The 23,811-nt window shown below is 46.9% G+C and overlaps 2 protein-coding genes and 1 pseudogene across 5 annotated transcripts in view; all 3 read right to left on the bottom strand.

The window, feature by feature from the left end:
- Window positions 1–114: 114 nt before the first annotated feature.
- On the bottom strand, window positions 115–5,791 carry LOC133126701 (proproteinase E-like). Its single transcript, XM_061239037.1, has 8 exons — window positions 5,752–5,791; window positions 5,126–5,214; window positions 3,682–3,779; window positions 3,218–3,343; window positions 2,441–2,577; window positions 1,205–1,347; window positions 554–706; window positions 115–162 (listed from the first exon to the last, which is right to left on the bottom strand). The coding sequence occupies exons 1-8, from the start codon at window positions 5,789–5,791 to the stop codon at window positions 145–147; spliced, it is 804 nt and encodes a 267-aa protein (XP_061095021.1). The 3' UTR covers window positions 115–144.
- Window positions 5,792–8,184: 2,393 nt separating this feature from the next.
- On the bottom strand, window positions 8,185–16,713 carry LOC133126702 (alanine aminotransferase 2-like; annotated as a pseudogene).
- A 2,269-nt stretch (window positions 16,714–18,982) lies between these two features.
- Window positions 18,983–23,811, bottom strand: part of LOC133127468 (alanine aminotransferase 2-like) — a 10,943-nt gene continuing 6,114 nt past the window's right edge. For 3 of the 4 annotated variants that reach the window (XM_061240393.1, XM_061240391.1, XM_061240394.1), the window contains 3 exons: window positions 23,430–23,607; window positions 22,366–22,521; window positions 19,817–20,338 (listed from right to left, as the gene is read on the bottom strand). In XM_061240393.1, the coding sequence (XP_061096377.1) occupies window positions 20,018–20,338; window positions 22,366–22,521; window positions 23,430–23,607 (655 nt within the window). In that variant the 3' untranslated portion in view covers window positions 19,817–20,017. The other variant, XM_061240392.1, reaches the window with a different exon arrangement.

The raw sequence follows: 23,811 nt of genomic DNA on the forward strand, positions 1-23,811 counted from the left end.
GGAGATGAATGGAACAAAACAATAAGAGGCTTGTTTGACACAACAAGTATTTAAGCTTTATTTTCCAACTGATGCGTGGATTGCCTTTAAAGGCACAGCATGTGGTCATCAGCGCAGAGATGCAAGGGCCACTGTCCTGGAACTTCAGTTGTTGAGCATAGTCTAAAAACACAAGATATTCTGTGATTTTTCAGATTATGTCAATAGGTTATTAATAAAATAAGGTACTGTTCATGTCTTCCAGGTTATGTGGCAACAAGAAAATGAGGTTCTGCTCATGTCCTGCAGGTTAAATCGTAACAGGAAAATGAGGTTCTGCTCATGTCCTGCAGGTTAAATCGTAACAGGAAAATAAGGTTCTGCTCAGGATAAGAGCTTGAGGTGGCAGACCCACCCTGTTAGGCATTGGCTCAGGAAACACCATGCCAGTTCAGCACCAAGCTACCCGCTTATCTTGATCAGTGTTAGTGGCTTAGCGCACTGCGGTTAGGGGGGGTAGAGGGTCTGTGGGGTGGGTGGAGATTTGGGGGGGGTGGTGTTTAACGTGACTCACGTCGCTGATCCATTGGGTGAAGGAAGACGTGCGGGTGAAGACGGTGGGCTTCTTGATGGTGTTGCAGCCGCGAGACGAGACGAAGCTGGTCACCCCCTGGACGTACCACCTGCCATCGTTGCCCTTGCAGTTCAGAGGGCCTCCAGAGTCTCCCTGGAGGGAGGGAGAGAGAGGCAGAGATAGAGAGAGAGATAGAGACAGTGACCGAGAGAGACAGGCAGAGGCAGAGGCAGAGAAAGAGCGAGAGACCGAGAGAGAATGCAATGCAGAGAATGCAGAGAAAGGTCATAGAGAGAACATGTTGGGGAGGGAGAGCAGATGTATGTCTGATAAGAGAGACCCAGACTCTGTCACAGAAGTATTTTCTAAGCTAAGCTTCTAATACAGTTGTACAAATTTGTCACGCCAGTAAAGCATATTGGATTGAATTATGATGACGGTGACAATGGTGGTGGTGCCAAGGATGCACCTCGTCCAGTAAAAAGCAGGCCAGTCCAGCCTGGGATTTTGATAGCACGCTTAATATCCCATACTACACCAACTATTCCCCCTCTTGAGCTGGGTGGCTTATTCCAGGATTGGGTTCAGCAATGAACGGGACTAACGCTCCCAGCGGGGGGGGGGGAAGGAGAGAGGAGAACCAGGACTCACGTTACAGCCGGAGCGGATGTCCCCACCGGCGCACACCATGGTGGGCTTGACGGAGCCGCCCCACCAGTCACTGCGGCTGCAGGTAGAGTGCCCCACCACGGGCAGCAGGGCCTGCTGAAGCCTGGAGGCGATGGGACCCCCGGCTGCCCAAAAACAAGAGCAGAGCAAGCGCTCAGTCGCCCTGGACGCAAGCGACGTTGTGGGGCGACAGTGGCTCGGGTGGCAAGAGCAGTCGTCTGGCAGTCGGAGGGTTGCTGGTTCGATTCCCCCGCCTGGGCTGTGTCGAAGTGTCGGTGAGCGAGACGCCTAACCCCCAAATGCTCCTGACGAGTTGGTCGGCGTCGGTGTTTGTATCTATGCATCTATGCATGTATGTGTGTGTGAACGGGTGAATGAGAAGCATCAATTGTACAGCGCTTTGGATGAAGGCGCTATGTCAATTCCTATATCATTTACCATTTTACCATTTACAAGCCAACTGCGAAGAACACGGGGTAAACAGCTCAGAGCCCTGCCTATATCCATGACAGGTGCAGTTCAGCCGCTCCCTCTGCAAGTCAACCGCCCAGTACAGTTAAGCCCCGACAACTTTGCACAAGTCAGCTTATGAGAATGCCCGGAGAAGTGAACCGTTCCCAGCATTAGTCACCCGCCCATTGAGAGCACAATTGAACTCTTGTCAGGGGGACAGTAACTCACTCAGAACGCAGGTTGCCAACAGCGAATGCAATGCAAACAACTTGAGCACAATCAGCTGCTAAAAAAACAAAGCAAACACTCTATGGTACGCCTACAGCAAATGTTCAGCACCCATCTTTTACATTCCACACTTTGGACTTGTGATAAATTTCCACACTAACACGTTCTATGGTACACCTCAACATTTGTTGTTATGTTCCTCACAAAAGTGCTCACATTTTAGTCTTAACCAGCATTGTAGTCTTGTAATAAGATCTTATTTGTATGCGCTCAAGTAGAGAATATTTGTGAAATATTCTTATTACATTAGCAAATCTTGCTTGACAAGTGAGATTTTCTTATTCCATTGGCAAATCATGAAATAAGTCCAACTGGCTTACGTCATTGCCAATGTTTTTGTCTTTTGTTTTAGAAAACACGGAAAATAAATTAGTCTTATACTGAGATCTTAAATTTTAATTATAAGACCAAAATACTTGTTATTTTCTAGCTTTTGCAGTGAGACTTGCAGCCATTTTCCATCGGGCGGATGCTTACTGTATAGCCTCCCCCAGCCGGTGATGTAGCAGGGCTCATTGTGTGCCACGATCTCCCCGCTCGGTGGCACGCAGGCTGTCTGCACCTTGTCGTTGATGCTGGCGCTGGAGGCCAGCTTGATCAGGGCAACGTCGTCACTGAAATGCCGAAATGTTAACGGTCGATTTCAAAAATGTCTCCTGATGAACAACAAAAGTTCTGTCAAGCTGTTTTGTTTTATGCTATCTACACACACACACACACACACACATACACACACACAACCACACACACACACTCACACTCATGTCGCCTGATTTGTCTTATACCTGCTGATACTGTGGATTTCATTGAACACAAATTCCACTGATACAGTCAGGGGCCCCACCTTGGATTTTGGGCCCCATGATCTCACACTAGGACCCACCCTGCACTGCTTTTAGGGGTCCCTGTCAGTCAGAAATCAACACACACATACACCCACACACCCACACACACACAGACACACACACTCACACACATACACACACACAACCACACACACACACACACACACACACACACACTCACACACATACACACACACAGCCACACACACACTTGTAGTGCCTCTGAATACAATCCAATTTTTACTGAACCGATCTGTGTAAATACTCTGCATAGAGGCCGAACGGAATTTCAACGCACAGCCACCAAACTTCTTAGCCTCCCGTTCTTAGCCAATTAAAAAGGCTCGATGACACACCGGTTCTGCTTCACACAGCATTCTCCGGTGCATTCAGCAACGCTGGTCCCTACCCGCAGGCGACGCAGTTGTCATTCCAGCCCGGGTGCACGACGATCTTCTCCACATCGCGGTTCTGCTCGTTGTTCTCTTGCCGGGTCAGGTCGTACTCGCCCAGAACCACGCGGTACTTACGAGACCTGAAGGGCAAGGGGGAGATTATTTCCATCAAACGGGTTTTTTAAAAAGTAGTAGCAGATTTTTCAAATTTGACCGTGTTTTCATTTTCCAGTATGACCCATTGCTGTGAGAGAGTAAAATATGCTGTGTGCCTTTTCTCCGTCATATGTCCCTGTCTCTGCATTGGTTTACATTAGGCCCTAGAGCATGACGCTTAACCCCACATTACTCCAGGAGAGATTGTCCCCATGCTTAGTCTAATCAACTATACGTTGCTTTGGATAAGAGTGACAGCTAAATAACTGGAATGTAATGTAATGTGTTGTTGTGATTTCGTGGCAATCGGCGGGTGACTCACGAGATGCAGTGTCCGGCAGTCAGGACCCAGTTGGGTGCGATGAGGGTGCCCCCACAGGTGTGTCTGTAGGAGCCTAAGCTCAGGTACTGCAGGGAAATCTGCAGGGGACACGTCACTCGGCGTGAAAATGTTTCCTTTCAGTTCAGAGGCAGGACAGTCAGCGGTCGCCAACCCTGCTCCAGGAGATCCGCAGTGCCACAGGTTTTCACTCTAACACAGCACGCCTCATTCAACACTTAGAGATCTCATCAAGCCGCTAATTGCTAGAAGCAGGTGTGACAAGTTAGGGCTTGAGTGGACACCTACAGTATGGTAGATCTCCGGGAACAGGGTTGGGCGGCCCTGCTCTAGCTGTTGACGTGACTTTTTAGGGTTGGAGTGAAAACCTACAGGATGGTAGATGTCCAGGAACATGAGAAATGACAGCAAAAGCGTTACTGTGTGCACAGGGTTGCGTTAAGCAGCCGAGGTTTTTGCTCCTGGTTAGCCTAGAGCAGCAGTGTTCCTTCCAAGATCAGAACAGGGATCAAGAAATCACGGTCCTTGTGGGTTGAGAACTGCTGCTTTTCCACCCTCCCTTTACCTGGGAGTCAAGTGTGAAGACCAAAAAGTAACACTTTGTTCATTTAATTACCTGGGAGAAAAGAAAACCAGGGCTGGATTTGGATTTGAAGGGATATTTCAGTTATAAGAGCAGGTCACTCAGAGGCAACAGATGCTGGAAAGCCTGTAACAGGTTAGGTTAAAGGCGGGGCAATTTTGGCTGGATATGTACATTTTTCTGATGTGATGATATTACTATAGTATACTATACTACTAAAAAATGACACAGTGATCAGTAACAACTTGAAGTAGTTAATTTAGTGTAAATCGTGTTTTTAAAACATACCAAGCACCATTTTCTAAACCTGTACAAAAAACATTTATTTTCCAAGTTAAGTTATAGATGTAGTTACCAGATTTAACTTGGTGCTTCTGAAGCAGAATAGCTGGGGAATTACAGAGTAATTTCTATGTTATGGTGCCAGAAAATCCTCAGAAAATACAGAAAACCCCTCTGTAATTCCCCAGACACAGAGTCATCCATCCCACTGAAACAGAAACATGAACTCTGATTAAATCTACTGAGACAAAAACGTCTTCTAACTGCTATGTGAATTTGTTCATTATCCATGAGCTAATTTGCATATGCTCCTAAAAAAGAAGTCGATACAATTTTTTTTTTTGCATTTGTGTCCGCATTGAAAATATAAAATGTTGATTTGATGGAAGGCAAGGAATTCTATTTCCCTATTCACCTGTGGTACCTCCCCTTTACATATTAAACCGTAAAATAAATAGAACTTAAAGAAATGTATGATGAGTGATGTAGTAAGTATGGGTTCATTTTGCAGAATGAACGCAAGGCTACCCCCCCTCCCTGGCTCCCCCGGCCCCCCCGTACCTGCCAGGGCCAGCTGTAGGGCCGAGCATCCACCCCATTCACCACCCTGCTGGGGTTGGGCGCGTAGGTGGGGCTCCCACACCCGTAGGCTGGAACACACACAGGTGCGCTCATTACCATCCCCTCAGAGGCCCACTCAGCCTCTCAGACCCCCCCCCCCCCCCCCTTTCGCCACTTACTGTAGCTGCATGTTACAAATCGACGGTATTTAGGCATTTCAAATATTTACTGTGGGGAGGGAGAGAGAGATAAAGAGAGAAAGATAAAGAGAGAGGGAAAGAAAGGGAAAATATTTAAGGGGGGCGCTTCATTTTTGTGGAGTTTTTCCTCAATTTTTGGGGAAATATAAGAAAAATAAATTGTAAAACTCATTGGGACATTGTCTCAGGCGGTAAGAGCAGTCGTCTGGCAGTCGGAGGGTTGCCGGTTCGATCCCCCGCCCGGGCTGTGTCGAAGTGTCCCCGAGCAAGACACCTAACCGCCAAATGCTCCTGACGAGCTGGTTGGTGCCTTGTGTGGCAGCCAATCGCTGTTTGTGTATGAGTATGTGTATGAATGGGTGAATGAGAGGCATCAATTGTACGCTTTGGATAAAGGCGCTATATAAATGCCAACCATTTACTCACCAGTGGCTGCCAGCAGCAGAACAAGACCAAGTTTCATCATATTTCCTCCGACAGGGCCAGCAGGGCTTAAAGCCCCGGCCTTATACCCCTCAGTATCTGCCCCCGGGCCCTTATCAGGCGCCCTGGGGCTAATATTAGCTGGGAATACCTGCCTGTTTACGCAGGTGCACTGGGCAGGTATTTGTGAATAGACAGCAGCCATGCTGCCCTGTGTCTCTGTGATGCCTGAAGGGTAGGGTTAGCAGCTGCTTGGGACAATTACATTAGTTAGTTGACGCTTTTTGTCGGAAGTGACTTGCAGTTCATTAGGGTAAGCAAGGGCCAATCTCCCCTGGAGCAATGTGGGGTTAAGGGCCTTGCTCAAGGGGGCCAACAGCTGCAGTGTATTGTGGCTACACTGGGGCTTGAACCACCAACCCTCCAGGTGCCAGTCAAGCACTTTAGCCTCTGACAAACTTTCAACTGGAAGATGACCGCATGAAACAGTCTGACCTCTAGACTATAACTGAGATTGTAATTATATATTTTCACAATGTGACACATTGACATTTTACGTTTGTATGAATTCTAATTAACACACTTTGGGTCGGTTTGCCAGACATGGATTAAGAGACTAAAAGAAAAATTCAGTGAAGATCTCCATTGAAAAAATATTCATGGCTTAATCCAGGTCTGAGAAGCCAGCTCATAAGGTCAGATCGGCTTGTGTTCATAAGGATTAACGACAGCAAAGTAAGTAAGGCCAGGTCTCCAGTGAGTGTATTTAAAAGAGCAGGTGTTTCTTACCCAGAGAATCAGACTTTAGTGTTAGCATTCTCACCTGATTAGGTGAAGACATATTTGACTTGGCTTAATTTCAAAAGCACAGTCCTTGAAATAATTGGTCAGCACAGTAATGTTTAATGTTTCCCGCAAGCAAAAGCAATAAGTGAAATAACAGAAAAGCACAGCATCACAACTCTGATTACAACAACACTACATTCATTTCCCAGACCAACCAACCAGGTCAGCCTCTAAAAATCCCCTGAACAAAATTTGGCTTGTATAGTGAGACATGAGATTGTCACAGTGACCGTGCTGGCAGGATGTTCAGTTTAGTAAGAGGGTTCGGTCATTGGCACAGTAGTCATTTTGGGTTTAATGCTCTCCAGTTTGTGGGTCTACACCTGCTCGGAATAGTGTTTTCCCAGCATGCACCATTCATTCCATGGCCCATTTTTTACAGCTTTATTCATAACCCTTAGTAGAGTAAGTTTTTTTGAATGCATTTTTTTCTTTTTTTTCTAAGAACTCTTTACATTGCTTTCCATCACCAATAGTCATTGCTACATCAGCATTAAAATACTCAGTTAAGAACGTTCTGATCACAAATGTGTGTGTGTGTGGTTTTAATAAATGGTGCTCCTATAATGCTTGATTTCAGCAATAAACTGAAGCTGCCCTCTCAGGGTTCCAGACTAACTTTTCCACTGGTAGCACTGGTGCTACCACCTTTCTCAGTTGGTCGCACCAGCATATGATTTGGTCGCCCCTTTTTTCTTTGTACAGCATGGTATTAATCAATGACCTTGATGAATAGTTGCATACCCTAGTTTTGCATTGATGTAAAGATTGACAGTGACTCCAGACTTGTTATTTGCAAATATTTTATTCTGAACATAACTGAACATAACAAAACATAACAAACATAAAAGCAAAGCATAACAGCTTTGCTTAGCATAACACTGCTGTATCCTTCTTACGTCATTTACATAGTTACAGAACTGTCCGATCATGCCGAATCACTGATAGAAACAAGATGAATTAATGACGATTCAGAAAATGTATAACTTTTAAAGATTTAAATAAATCCTATGGTGGGACTTTGCCGAAAATTCCGGTGCCGTCGAACTTAATCGAATGCTTTTATTTATATCGTTCGAATGAGTGCCGTTAAAAAGCAAATTGTATGGCTTTGTGCTATTCGCGTATGCTAGCTACATCATGCTAACATCGTACAGGGACCAGTAAAGGCTTAGAACACACTAGCACTTAGTTATTGTAAGTTTGATCACCTCTACTGTGAAGTAAAAACGTGGACAAATTACGTTTTCTGTGAGAAATCTATTGGCGAGCTCACGTGCACACACAGCGGTCTACATTCTAAAGCTCCACTTTGCCCTCCCTACTAACAGCATAACTTATTAGCTGCAGCATTCATACGTGAACTGAATACTGCCAAACATTTAATGTTTTGGACCCACAAGATTAATGAACAGTTTTTATCCCAAGGCCATCACCACACTGAACTCTGAATTTTGTGGTATTCCAATGTCAATAAAGGAAATCTGAATCTAAATTCACCCGTTCGTACCGCAACTACGGGTACTGCGTTAGCCATTGTGTTCGAAAGCAATACTTTGTTTTCTTCAGTCGCACTCTTCTCCCTACTGCCTGCACTCTCATCACCAGTCGTGTCTGATTCGGGACACATTGTTGGCTCTCCCTCTCCACCAGCCTCCTTCTCTCTCTCCTCACTTTGTTTTTTAAAATAATCTGTAATGGACCGCTTAATTTTTTTTGATTGTTTGTTTGTTTCGCGCCTTTTGTCTTCAGCGCCGCTACGTACACGCGCACGCGCACTAATGATGAAGGTACAGGCAGTAAGAGTGCAGGTAGGGAGAGAGCGACTGAGCCAGTGAAGGAGAAAAAGTACTATTTTCAACCACAATGGCTAACGCAGTACCCGTGTGATATTCGCTGCCGGAGCGGCACCGAAACACCGGTGATCATCATGCACTCGCACTAATGCGACCACGTGAAATTGTAGCTCGCACACTCTCAAAAAATGGTTTGGTCGCAGTCTAGAACCCTGCCTCTCCCTCCCAATAATAAATCACAAATCCACACATTACGTTTATATGTATATACACATTCACGTTCTGGTGCCCCTGCACAATGTCGTTTGTCAATGTTTTGTCAAAATACAAGCCACAAATGTTGTACAGATCTGGCTGCTGTAGATTTGGCAGGACCTGTCTTGTGAATTCTGAATAAGCATCGAATAATCGCTTTGTGGCGGGGAGAAAAAAAAACAATTTCACCAAAAAGGATCAGGTGAACGTTGGATTTATCTATTTTCCTCCATTTTGAGCCGGGGATGTGCCGCCTTGCGATGAGAGAGGGCAGGAGGCACAGCGAACTCCGCCGGTCAGGAAAACTCTCGCATGAACCGGAGGTGGAACCTCTTCAGACGAACCAACGCTTCCTCCAGAACCTCAGGAGGGACCATCACATGCAACCTGAGAGATGGCCAGCAGAGGGCGATCAGAGGAGTTTTCCTTATAAAACTGCAGGACAGTGTACCGAAGAGAATTAATGCGGTGGTCACAGCCAATATTGATTTAATTTAAGTTTTAAACTGCATCATCGTTGGCCTGTAGCATAGTGGTTAAGGTAAATGACTGGGATCCTCAAGGTCGGTGGTTCGATCCCTGGTCTAGCCACAATAAGATCCGCACAGCCGTTGGGCCCTTAAGCAAGGCCCTTAACCCTGCATTGCTCCAGGGGAGGATTGTCTCATGCTTAGTCTAAATCAACTGTACATCGCTCTGGATAAGAGCACCTGCCAAATGCCATTAATGTAATGTAATGTAAAACAGGGTATGAGAAGGTGCAGGTTGAAACAGATACTGTGTTGTTCCCCTGGATCCCGAGTGGAAGCACACCTGATGTGGTGGGTGCCTTCACTCTGCCCAAACTCGCACCCGGGCCTGACACACACCCCCTCCTGCTCCAGAAGCTTCCTGCAGTACAACAGGTCAGCCTCCACTCGAGCTGACTGGAGAGAGAGAGAGGGTGTAGAGGGAGAGAGAAGGAGGGGGAGAGAGAGAAGGGGAAGGGGAAGGGGAAGGGGAAGGGGAAGGGGAAGGGGAAGGGGAAGGGAGGGGGGATTTCACCATGTAGAAATTACAGCAGTTTCTTCAAGATAGAAATCCAGACATAAGATATCCAGACTCTGATGATGTCGATAGGTCACAGACTTTAGGAAGTCATGGCATGCAAAGGATAACAAACGCAACAAACGCAACAAATCTGTACATAAGTACAGATATGCATATATACAGACACACATACGTACAGATATGCATATATACAGACACACATACGTACAGATATGCATATATACAGACACACATACGTACAGATATGCATATATACAGACACACATACGTACAGATATGCATATATACAGACACACATACATACAGATATGCATATATACAGACACACATACGTACAGATATGCATATATACAGACACACATACGTACAGATATGCATATATACAGACACACATACGTACAGATATGCATATATACAGACACACATACGTACAGATATGCATATATACAGACACACATACGTACAGATATGCATATATACAGTGAGAGCAATAATTATTTGATCCCTCGCTGATTTTGTAGGTTTGCCCACTTACAAAGAATGGAACTGTGTAGAATTTTAATCATAGGTACATTTTAACATTGAGACAAAATAATCCACAATAACAACATCATATGAATTTTATAAATGTATTATAGTATTTTTGCATGTATCTGTATATATATATATATATGTAGACACACAGTGATTTTGGGGCCCAGGGCTCACCTCGGCCTGCTCCAGTGCTGCCCGGGGGAGGTGCAGGCGGGGGAAGGTGTAATGACCCCCCAGGCCCGGCACGCAGCTGACCCCCGGCAGAGCGTCCAGAACCTCCTGGACCCGCCGAACATTCCCCATCAGAGTTTCCCGTCTGCTCCGGACCTCCTGGGATCATGACGGGTTATGAGCGGGCCTTCATTAGGCAGGGCCGGGTTATGAGCGGGCCTTCATAAGGCAGGGCCGGGTTATGAGCGGGCCTTCATTAGGCAGGGCCGGGTTATGAACGGGCCTTCATTAGGCAGGGCCGGGTTATGAACGGGCCTTCATAAGGCAGGGCCGGGTTATGAGCGGGCCTTCATTAGGCAGGGCCGGGTTCTGCAGTACACCTAGGAGCTCTACACCCACGCTACATTGCCTTAGCACACAGGTTTTCACCCCGCTCTCATACACGTACCTCCCCCAGTCCGACTCAAAGGCATCCAGGTCCCCCCATCATAAGTTTATAGGTTATAGATTAAAGAAAAGGCTCTCCATTTTGAAATATTTCCCAAATTTATAAACAGTGATTATATATGGAGCCTGGTCAGGGACCCTGCCTGTGGTCTGCTGGCTAAGCTACATGACTCGGAGCCGGAAGGTGTTGGTTCAAGCCCTGGTGTAGTCAGCATAAGATCCTCACAGCAGTTGGGCCCTTGAGCAAGGCTCTTAACCCCACATTGCTTGAGGGGGGGATTGTCCCCTGCTTAGTCTAATCAACTGAACGTTGCTCTGGATAAAAATAGTAACCTTCAGAGGAGGTATGAACTAATGTAATGTATTTCCCAGGATGAAAACACCAGCTAAATAAATGATCTAAGCAGCACCAGTTTTGCCATTTCAAATCATTTTCATGGGTTCTGACCTCGGCATATGTGGGGTGGGAGGGGTCCTCTGGTCGGGGGGGTTTGACCATGGCATCCAGGGCGAGCTGACCCAGGACAGGGGGGCACTCGGAAACAAAGCAGCCACAGCAGGGTCCACGTTCAGGAGCTCCATGTACCCAGAACACAGGCCGCCCCTGGACAAAGAGAGACATCGGCACGCATCGACTCTGATTCACTGCTTTAATGATTCACTCCTTCTCCCTTACTCTACAGGCCTGATTCACTGATTCACTGCTTTAATGATTCACTCCTTCTCCCTTACTCTACAGGCCTGATTCACTGATTCACTGCTTTAATGATTCACTCCTTCACCCTTACTCTACAGACTCAGTGCTGTGCCGATTCAAAACTTCACCGCTTTACTGATTCGCTGCTTCCCAGACTCACAAATTATCTGCTTCTCAGCTTCCTTGATTCACAGATTTTCTAATTCACAGTGTTTGTCTTGTGGGCCCAACCACTAGTGTAGGCCCAATGGCCTACCTATGGCTAGACTGTTTGTTTGCTCTACTGATATAATGCATCACTGTTTTGCTGCATCAAGGCACTCTCTCGGGTCAATCCCATATAAATTCGGTCAGTCCAGGGAATTGGTTACAAAATGGCTGAAATGGAAACTCACTCCCCCATGAACCCCCGGGAGATGGAGTGGAGGGAGGCCAGCTCGACCGTGTCGGAGAACCTGGGTCCCATCTCAGACAGCACCTTCCTGTAGGAGACGAACTCACAGCCCTCACCGTGCACGCTGTCCTGATCCGCCTGGAGAGAGAGAGAGAGAGAGGGAGGGGAGGGGCGGAGGGAGAGAGAGAGAGAGAGAGAGAGGGAGGGGGGGAGAGAGAGGGGGATGGAGAGAGAGAGAGAGAGAGAGAGAGGTGGAGGGGGGGAGAGAGTGGGATGGAGAGAGAGAGGGGGATGGTGTGAGAGACAGAGAGAGGGAGTGGGATGGAGAGAGATGGATTGAGAGCGAGGGAGGGGGAGAGAATGGGGGATGAAGGAAGAGAGAGATTGAACAATCACGTTCATTGATTTTGTTAATATAATGACTCAGAGGTGTCGTGTGTCTGCCCTCTCCGGACATCAGCAGGAGCTGGTGGGAGATCAACAAGTCAACAAGAGTTTGGGGGTTGGGAAAATGTGGGGACATTTTTTAAATCAGGGAATAAGATATACATTTTAAAAACGCTGTGTATACTCTTCAGAAAAGCCATAATGGTTGGGATCTCTTGGGGAGAACAATAGAGTGAAGTAAAAAAAAGAAAAAAAAGAATTGATGGACAGGAAACAAATTCAGTAATGTTGGGATACAAAAAGAAAAACAACACCCGACATGGTTACCTCGTTCACCAACAGGAAGAGCCTCTCTTCAGCAGCCAATCGGATCACCTCTTCGATGGAGTCCCTGCTCTGCACGTGACCTTCCAGAAACAGAGCAGAGACATGTGAAATCGTTTTTGTGAACCGTCCTTAAAGACAAGCCAAACCTGAAATTCCAGCAGCACTGTCTTCTGCGAGAGGACATATACACGAGTGAAACGGATCTTTCTGGGAATGTTTGGAGGGCGAGAAAATACGTCAGTGTTCTCTAGGCCATGGGTGGGCACGGAGGACTGTGTCTGTGTGTATAATTACGGGTGAACCAGCACTGGCATATCCCGCTACTTAGCGAAATGTCAGGAGACAGCGTGCACCTGTGGGATCCCCTGGGTTGACGACGTACAGCGCCCTGGGGTCACAGCGCCCCCTGGAGGCCTGGAGGACCCCGCGCAGCTCGTTCGCCTGCAGCGCCCACCCCTGCTCCTCGCACAGAGGGTAGGGCACGCTGACCACGCCCACCTCCGCCAGCGCCACGGCGACGGTGTGACAGACAGGCGCCGGAGTCAGGACCCCGGTGCGAGACGCGCCCTCGCCGGCCGCCAGCAGGAACAGCAGCAGCTGCAGGAGTGACAGCGGGGTGAGAACGCCACACAGCCCGGGGGCCGAACATTACGTTACGTTACGTTACGTTACATTACATTATTGGCATTTGGCAGACACTCTTATCCAGAGCAACGTACAGTTGATTAGACTAAGCAGGAGACAATCCTCCCCTGGAGCAATGCAGGGTTAAGGGCCTTGCTCAAGGGCGCAACGGCCCAACGGCTGTGCAGATCTTATTGTGGCTACAGCGGGATTAGAACCACCGACCTTGCCTGTCCCAGTCATGTACCTTAACCACTACGCTACAGGCCGCCCCGCTACAGGCGCAGGTGAGGCTGCAGGCTCTCGCTTCAACCAAGCGGCTACACCCCGGAATCTGCTATGAGCATCCGGCCCATGAAATAACTGAACACATAACTGTTCTTAAAAATACTGTGTTAGTATTTTTAGTATTTCTATCTATTGTGTTCCCCCTATTTATTCCCTTATTCCTTTTATTCTATTAATCTCTGCTGCTGTGAGACTGACATTTCCCCACGGGGATAAATAACTATCTATTTATCTATCTATCTATTTATCTATCTATCTATTTATCTATCTATCTATTTATCCATCTAAACGATCCTTGAAGGAGGAAGGGGCAAGGATACCAAACCAGTCTGGGTGCAGTAACAAAGCCTGCACCCAGACTGGCCCCATCTGGATAAGACTGGGTACCCCTGATAGTAGTGCACATAAGGACTGTAAAACTGGTCACGTGTTCAATATGTACATTGTGTCTTTTGTGTTTTTTGTGGTTGGCAGGACTAAAGGAGAATTTCAGAGGGTTGAGTAATTCCGGCTTTTTGGGTTTTTTTTGGGACATACTCACCCTCAGGGGCTCTGAGGAGATGATGATGTTTTCAGGGAGGCAGGCCACACCCCCATCCCGCTGCGTGATAAACTCTGCCACACTGCGCCGGACATGAGGGAGACCGTACACGGGTGTGTATGAACCTGAATACACACACACACACACACACACACACACACATACACACACACACACACACACACACACACACACACACTCACACTCACACTCACACACACACACACACACACACACACACACATACACACTCACACACATACACACACACACACTCACTCACACACATACACACACCCACACACACACACACACACACACACATACACACACATACGCACACATACGCACACACACATATACACACACATACATACACACATACACACACACAGACATACAAAACACTCACACACACACACATACATACATACACACATACATACACACACAAACACATACACACACATACATACATACATACATACATACATACAAACACACATACACAGGCATACACATGCATACACACATATACACACACACACATACATAAGCACACACACAGATGCAGACACATATTTAGACCCAAGCACAAATATAATACAAATATGTACATCACATATAAATAAATTTATGAACACAAAACACAGCATTACATTTAGCGACACACAACTGCATTCATAGACACATGTCTTACACTGCACACACACGTGCCCTTACACACACACACACAAACACACATGCACACACACAACCTTACCCACGCTGCCACCGTCACACGCTCCCAGCAGCCTCGGGGCCCTCTGTCGTGCATCAACAGACAGTCTGTCACTGTGCAGGAGCTCAGGGTGCAGGCAGGCAGCAAGAACCTGAGACAGACAGTTACAGACCCACAGACAGACAGTCACAGACACACAGACAGTCACAGACACACAGACAGACAGACAGTCACAGACAGACACACAGTCAAACAGACAGACAGACAGACACAGAGGCAGACAGCGAGACAGAGACAGACACACAGACACACAGTGAGACAGACAGACACAGACACACATACAGCCAGTCAGACAGAGACAGACAGACACACGGACAGACAGTCAAACAGAGACAAACACACACAGACAGAGACAGACACACAGACAGACAGAGACACACAGACAGACACAGACACACAGACAGTGAGACAGAGACAGACACACAGTCAGAGACACACAGACTCACAGACAGACAGTGAGACAGAGACAGACACAGACACACAGGCAGAGACAGAGACAGACACACAGACAGAGACAGACACACAGGCAGAGACAAAGACAGACACACAGTCAGACAGAGACAGACACACAGACAGAGACAGACACAGACACACAGGCAGAGACAGAGACAGACACACAGTCAGACAGAGACAGACACACAGACAGACAGAGACAGACACACAGACAGAGAGACAGACATACAGAGACACACAAACAGACACATGAACAGACAGAGACAGACCGACACAGATATAATGACAAAACAAGTTGAACAACAGATCAAAAGAAAGAGAAACTGACAGATACCAGAGACAGACCGAGAGAAGGATTCCACTGAAAGCGAAAGAGAAGAGACCGAAATAACTTTGAAGTTAGATAACCACTTAACCCTTTTACAGTGCAAGGTGACAAATTTGTGGTTAAAATGCCCTCAGCTGACATTTTACATTCACTTGCTGATGTAACCATCACTGCTGGTGATCGATAACAATGGAGATCCGGAACACTGAAAATAAAAAAAAATAAAAAAACCCTTCCAAAAACAAGTGAGAAGACATTACACTCTAAAAGGGTTATGGCTTGATTAAGACTGACATACCTGCCGGACGAAAGAGAGGGGTTTGATGCCTGCACTGTGGGCGTCGCCCCAGCACATATCAATCACCTCCTTATCAGGCTTCTGTGAATCCTGCGGAGCAAGATGACAGTCTCTGCAACTGCCCGGTCTGAAGAATTGCAGAAACATTACACCAAAGCGATGACATTTCACACAATGTTTTCCTATTAGCCCATCGGCGTCTGGCCCTGCAGTGAATGCGGCCTGTAGCGTAGTGGTTAAGGTAAATGACTGGGACACGCAAGGTCAGTGGTTCTAATCCCGGTGTAGCCACAATAAGATCCGCACAGCCGTTGGGCCCTTGAGCAAGGCCCTTAACCCTGCATTGCTCCAGGGAAGGATTGTCTCCTGCTTAGTCTAATAATCTGTACATCGCTCTGGATAAGAGCGTCTGCCAACTGCCATTAATGTAATGATATGTAATGTAATGTTATGAGTGGCCGGCTCTGCTAGCGGTCCTGGCACTAAGCACTGTCCCCTGTAGTGACACGTACAGCTCACAGTAGCTTCTGAACAGCGTGCAGAATTAAGTTCTGACGAGGCAAAGAGTAGGTTTGTACCTGCCGGGGGGGCTCACCTGCTTCAGCCCGTGTGTGACTTGGCCGAGCTGGCTTTCCCTCGCCCTCGGGTTGACTGCTCTTTGGGCACAGACATCGACCGTTACCCCCCCGTCCCGAAACACTGCGCCCGTCGCCTGCTCCCCAGGAGAGCCGCAGCCCTCGTCGCCCATAGCGACAATCGCTGGGGCGCCCCCTCGTTACCCTCGAACCCTCCTCTTCTCCTCCAGGAATTTCTGGCTTCCTTCAGCTCCGAGGCTAGGGGCTGGCTGCACTGTAGCGGTCCATGTTGCAGAGATCAGTGGCCAGAGGGGTTCTCCTCACCGAAGCTGATCCTTATCTTCTCATTTGTTTTTTTTTTTAACCTCCTCCCTTAAATACTCCTCACCCCGGTCAGAAGGAACCGGCTAACACAGGTCAAGGTCTCCACCAGGGACACTGAGTAACACAAACGTGCCTCTGCAAATGTGTAATTCTCAGTGGGCTGGAAGAGGAAGTATACCCAAGCTAACACAAAACGTTCTCACAATGTCGTGGTGATGGTATAACATTAACAAGACACTTTCAGTAACACTGTGAGAACATTTGTGCTGTTACCGTGACGACCATCATCATCATCATCATCATCATCATCTTGAAGAAACCGGACAATGAGTGACTGATCAAAGTGACAAAGTAACTGGTGGACTTTGACCATCGGAAAGCCACCCAAATTTCAGAAGAATAATTGGTGACTGAATTACAAAGACATTTCAGTGGATGGTTCCTAGCCCCAGTCAGGATTACATTACATTACATGTCAGCCGACACTTTTATCAAAAGCGACTTGATTAGACTAAGCAGGAGACAATCCTCCCCTGGAGCAATGCAGGGTTAAGGGCCTTACTAAAGTGTCCAACGGCTGTGCGGATCTTATTATTATCATTATTTGTAATGATCGTGTTTCAGACACTCTTGGTCAGAACCAGAGGAGACTCCAGTGGGTTCTTTGTCGGCATCAAGGAGCGAATAAATGCGTGACAAACGCGCTATATTTTAACCGAGGCCGTGTCGTTTGTTTTATCGGAAAGGACCACGGTATGGGCAGAAAGCGAGGATTCATACGGACGTGAGGTAACGTGGAGTTGCTAGATCACGAATGACAAGACGCTCGTGTAAATAAAGGCAACTTCGAGTCAAGTCAACTACGCTAAACACGATGTATACGGGGGGTGGCCCAGTTATTGTGTCTGTTAAATGTCTTCCCCATTAGTTCCATTAGTTAAAAAGTTAAACGTTAATTCTGTGGTTGTGCCGCTCGTAGTCACTGTTACCGTTTCTCACGTCATACGTCCAGTTTCCTGCGTGGAGACGCAAACGGAGGGTGGTTGTCCTTATATTAAATCGTATCGCCACTGGCCTGTAGCAGGCTTCATTGATTTGAGTGATTGGCTGTCTTCGAAGCAGCATACTATATTTCAGTGAAAACCAGCCTGAAATTACGTACGAGTAGTATGCTTGTATGCGGTTTCTCTTTTTGAGTGATTGATTCTTTTTGGACAAAATGCGTTGGTTAATTTACATTATTCCTTTATTTTGATTTAGTATGTGTATGTTTGTTATAGGTCATATTTATTTATTTATTTATTTAATGGCACTACCCTAATTTATATCAAACACGGATCAGTAGTGGGGTGGCGACAGACGGTGGACGAGCTCGAATATTTGCTTGTAGTGAAGGGTATTCGGCTGCAAACACCAGGGGCACATTTAGCCCCGACAAAACGCAGCAAAACGTTTATTTAAACATAAATGGCGGCGAGTATAACAGCCTGTTGGAAAGCCTGGGCGGGCGGACTGACTGACACACACCGACGGGAGGAAACATAACGTTCTACACAGAAACGTTTTCCGATATGCCCTAGAATACCAAGTTCATTTTGTTTTTGTTTAACATCTTCCACAGCTAACATACACGGTTCCATAAAGCACTAAATGGGATTTTCCCACGAAGACAACACTCTCAGCAATAGGGATACAGTGGAGGTACATTTTTGTTCTTTTAAGGAACAAATTTCCCAAATGTACCCTGGAAGGTACAATACTATAATTTGGGGTAGAAATAAGTACCTTTTCCAAACAAAAAAGGTACGAATTATTAATCCAATAATCCAGCAATATACAATGTATACATACATACCTACAGGCTACCACCCCAGTGACAAGAATTTGTACCTTTTTTTTTCTCGTATGAAGCCAAAGAAAACACACAAAAAAACATTGCGATCCCTTTTTGTGGGTTGAGGGTTTTATTCCATAAGACAGACTTAAAAAAAAAAAAAAAAACAGACAGACTGGATGTGTGGATGATGTGACAAAACAAAACAAATTGCATTTGCAAAAACCCAGCTTTAGGAATTAGTGGCAGTTTCTTTTTTGTCTAGTATTCATGGCTGTGTTCAAAACCTCATACTTAACTGAACATTCTAATGTAACAATCACAGCTGGTTATTGAGCAACTGAACTTGGAACACTGACTTAGAATTTTGGAGAAAAAAAAACACTTCAACGGGTTCAAAGTGTTCACTTTGTTTTCACACAGACTCAGAGATGGTGTGCCAATCGGGGCTGTGCTGGTTGATGCAACGCATCTGTCTTCAGTTTTACCGAAACACCCGTTAGTCCAGATAGTCTGTCGGGTTTCCGCCACTCGGCATGAGGCAGAGGCGGTCACTCAAAGGTCGTGCCGGGTTATCACAGGGGTCACACAGAGGTCGTGCTGGGTTATCACAGGGGTCACACAGAGGTCGTGCTGGGTCATCACAGGGGTCACACAGAGGTCGTGCTGGGTTATCACAGGGGTCACACAGAGGTCGTGCTGGGTTATCACAGGGGTCAGTGCTGTGTGAGGTGTAGCTACAGCAGTAGATATCCTTGGGAAGAGTTTTGTTTTGGTAAATGTTGTGTCAAAATGCAAGCCACAAATGTTGTACAGATCTGGCTGCTGAAGATTTGGCTGGACCTGTCTTGTGAATTCTGAATAAGCATCGAATAATTGCTTAGTGGCGGGAAAAAAAAAAAACAATTTCACCAAAAAGGATCAGGTGAACGTTGGATTTATCTATTTTCCTCCATTTTGAGCCAGGAATGTGCCGCCTTGCGATGAGAAGCGGCAGGAGGCACAGCGAACTCCGCCGGTCAGGAAAACTCTCGCATGAACCGGAGGTGGAACCTCTTCAGACGAACCAACGCTTCCTCCAGAACCTCAGGTGGGACCATCACATGCAACCTGAGAGATGGCCAGCAGAGGGCGATCAGAGGAGTTTTCCTTATAAAACTGCAGGACAGCGTACCGAAGAGAATTAATGCAGTGGTCACAGCCAATATTGATTTAATTTAAGTTTTTAACGGCATCATCGTGTGAAAAGCAGGGCGGCCTGTAGCATAGTGGTTAAGGTACATGACCCGGATCCTCAAGATCAGTGGTTTGATCCCTAATCAACTGTATGTCACTCTGGATAAGAGCATCTGCCAAATGCCATTTATGTAATGTAATGTAAAACAGGGTATGAGAAGGTGCAGGTTGAAACAGACACTACAGTAACACTGTGTATGAATATACAGCATCGTGTGAAAACAGGGTATGAGAAGGTGCAGGTTGAAACAAACACTGTGTCGTTCCCCTGGATCCCGTGTGGAAGCACACCTGATGTGGTGGGTGCCTTCACTCTGCCCAAACTCGCACCCGGGCCTGACACACACCCCCTCCTGCTCCAGAAGCTTCCTGCAGTAGAATTGGTCAGCCTCCACTCCAGCTGACTGGAGAGAGAGAGAGGTTGTAGAGGGAGAGAGAAGGAAGGGGAAGGGGAAGGGGAAGGGAGGGGTGATTTCACCATGTAGAAAATTACAGTTTCTTCAAGATAGAAATCCAGACATAAGATATCCAGACTCTGATGATGTTGTTGATAGGTCATAGACAACAGGAAGTCATGGCATGCAAAGGATACGCAACAAAATAAAAATGAGTACTTTCATTTCCATAACATTGCTGTGTCCCAAACATTATGGTGCCCTGAAATGGGGGGACTATGTATAAACATGGCCATACTAAATGGGGAAACCAAAACTGTATAGACACACCGATATACATACATATATACACACATACGTACAGATATGCATATATATAGACACACATACAGATATGCATATATATATATATATATATATATATTTATATATACAGTGCATCCGGAAAGTATTCACAGCGCTTCACTTTTCCCACATTTTGTTATGTGACAGCCTTATTCCAAAATTGAATAAATTCATTTTTTTCCTCAAAATTCTACACACAACACCCCATAATGACAACATGAAAGAAGTTTTTTTTTAATTTTAGCAAATTTATTGAAAATAAAAAACTAAGAAATCACATGTATTTAAGTATTCACAGCCTTTGCTCACTACTTTGTTGATGCACCTTTGGCAGCAATTACAGCCTCAAGTCTTTTTGAATATGATGCCACAAGCTTGGCACACCTATCTTTGGGCAGTTTTGCCTATTCCTCTTTGCAGCACCTCTCAAGCTCCGTCAGGTTGGATGGGGAGCGTCGGTGCACAGCCATTTTCAGATCTCTCCAGAGATGTTCAATGGGATTCAAGTCTGGGCTCTGGCTGGGCCACTCAAGGACATTCACAGAGTTGTCCTGAAGCCACTCCTTTGATATCTTGGCTGTGTGCTTAGGGTCGGTGTCCTACTGAAAGATGAACCGTCGCCCCAGTCTGAGGTCAAGAGCGCTCTGGAGCAGGTTTTCATCTCTGTACATTGCTGCATTCATCTTTCCCTCAATCCTGACTGGTCTCCCAGTTCCTGCCACTGAAAAAACATCCCCACAGCATGATGCTGCCACCACCATGCTTCACTGTAGGGATGGTATTGGCCAGGTGATGAGCGGTGCCTGGTTTCCTACAAACATGACGCCTGGCATTCACGCCAAAGAGTTCAATCTTTGTCTCATCAGACCAGAGAATTTTGTTTCTCATGGTCTGAGAGTCCTTCAGGTGCCTTTTGGCAAACTCCAGGCGGGCTGCCATGTGCCTTTTACTAAGGAGTGGCTTCCGTCTGGCCACTCTACCATACAGGCCTGATTGGTGGATTGCTGCAGAGATGATTGTCCTTCTGGAAGGTTCTCCTCTCTCCACAGAGGAACGTTGGAGCTCTGACAGAGTGACCATCGGGTTCTTGGTCACCTCCCTGACTAAGGCCCTTCTCCCCCGATTGCTCAGTTTAGACGGGCGGCCAGCTCTAGGAAGAGTCCTGGTAGTTCCGAACTTCTTCCATTTACGGATGATGGCGGCCACTGTGCTCGGCGGTCTACAGACAATTCCTTTGACTTCATGCTTGGTTTGTGCTCCGACATGCACTGTCAACTGTGGGACCTTATATAGACAGGCGTGTGCCTTTCCAAATCATGTCCAATCAACTGAATTTACCACAGGTGGACTCCAATTAAGCTGTAGAAACATCTCAAGGTTGATCAGTGGAAACAGGATGAACCTGAGCTCAATTTTGAGCTTCATGGCAAAGGCTGTGAATACTTATGTACATGTGATTTCTTAGTTTTTTATTTTAATAAATTTGCAAAAATTAAAAAAAAAAACTTCTTTCATGTTGACATTATGGGGTGTTGTGTGTAGAATTTTGAGGAAAAAAAGGAATTTATTCCATTTTGGAATAAGGCAGTAACATAACAAAATGTGGGAAAAGTGAAGCGCTGTGAATACTTTCCGGATGCACTGTATATATATATATGTAGACACACAGTGATTTTGGGGCTGGGGCTCACCTCGGCCTGCTCCAGTGCTGCCCGGGGGAGGTGCAGGCGGGGGAAGGTGTAATGACCCCCCAGGCCCGGCACGCAGCTGACCCCCGGCAGAGCGTCCAGAACCTCCTGGACCCGCCGAACATTCCCCATCAGAGTTTCCCGTCTGCTCCGGACCTCCTGGGATCATGACGGGTTATGAGCGGACCTTCATTAGGGGCCTTCATTAGGCAGGGCCGGGTTATGAGCGGGCCTTCATAAGGCAGGGCCGGGTTATGAGCGGGACTTCATTAGGCAGGGCCGGGTTATGAGCGGGCCTTCATTAGGCAGGGCCGGGTTATGAGCGGGCCTTCATTAGGCAGGGCCGGGTTATGAGCGGGCCTTCATAAGGCAGGGCCGGGTTATGAGCGGGCCTTCATTAGGCAGGGCCGGGTTATGAACGGGCCTTCATTAGGCAGGGCTGGGTTATGAGCGGGCCTTCATTAGGCAGGGCTGGGTCATGAGCAGGCCTTCATAAGGCAGGGCTGGGTTATGAGCGGGCCTTCATTAGGCAGGGCCGGGTTCTGCAGTACACCTAGGAGCTCTACACCCACGCTACATTGCCTTAGCACACAGGTTTTCACCCCGCTCTCATACACGTACCTCCCCCAGTCCGACTCAAAGGCATCCAGGTCCCCCCATCATAAGTTTATAGGTTTAATATTTTGAAATATTTCCCAAATTTATATACAGTGATTATATATGGAGCCTGGTCAGGGACCCTGCCTGTGGTCTGCTGGCTAAGCTACATGACTGGGAGCCAGAAGGTGTTGGTTGAAGCCCTGGTGTAGCCACGATAAGATCCTCACAGCAGTTGGGCCCTTGAGCAAGGCTCTTAACCCCACATTGCTTGAGGGGGGGATTGTCCCCTGCTTAGTCTAATTAACTGTAAGTCGCTTTGGATAAAAATAATAAGGAGGTATGAACTAATGCAATGTAATTCCCAGGAGGTTTGGATGGAAACACCAGCTAAATAAATGATCTCTGCAGGATGAAAACATTAAGCAGCACCAGTTTTGCCATTTCAAATTATTTTTATGGGTTCTGACCTCGGCATATGTGGGGTGGGAGGGGTCCCCTGGTCGGGGGGGTTTGACCATGACGTCCAGGGCGAGCTGACCCAGGACAGGGGTGCTAATGTCCGGTGTCAGCAGCCTGCTCGGAAACAAAGCAGCCACTGCAGGGTCCACGTTGAGGAGTTCCATGTACCCAGAACACAGGCCGCCCCTGGACAAAGAGAGACATCGGCACGCATCGACTCTGATTCACTGCTTTAATGATTCACTCCTTCACCCTTACTCTACAGACTCACTGCTTTGCTGAATCAGTACTTCACCACTTTACTGATTCACTGCTTCACAGACTCACCAATGAACTGCTTCACGGCTTCATTGATTCGTTGATTCACTGATTTGCTCATTCACGATTTGC

Source organism: Conger conger, chromosome 4 (assembly GCF_963514075.1).
Source record: "Conger conger chromosome 4, fConCon1.1, whole genome shotgun sequence".
NCBI lineage: Eukaryota > Metazoa > Chordata > Actinopteri > Anguilliformes > Congridae > Conger > Conger conger.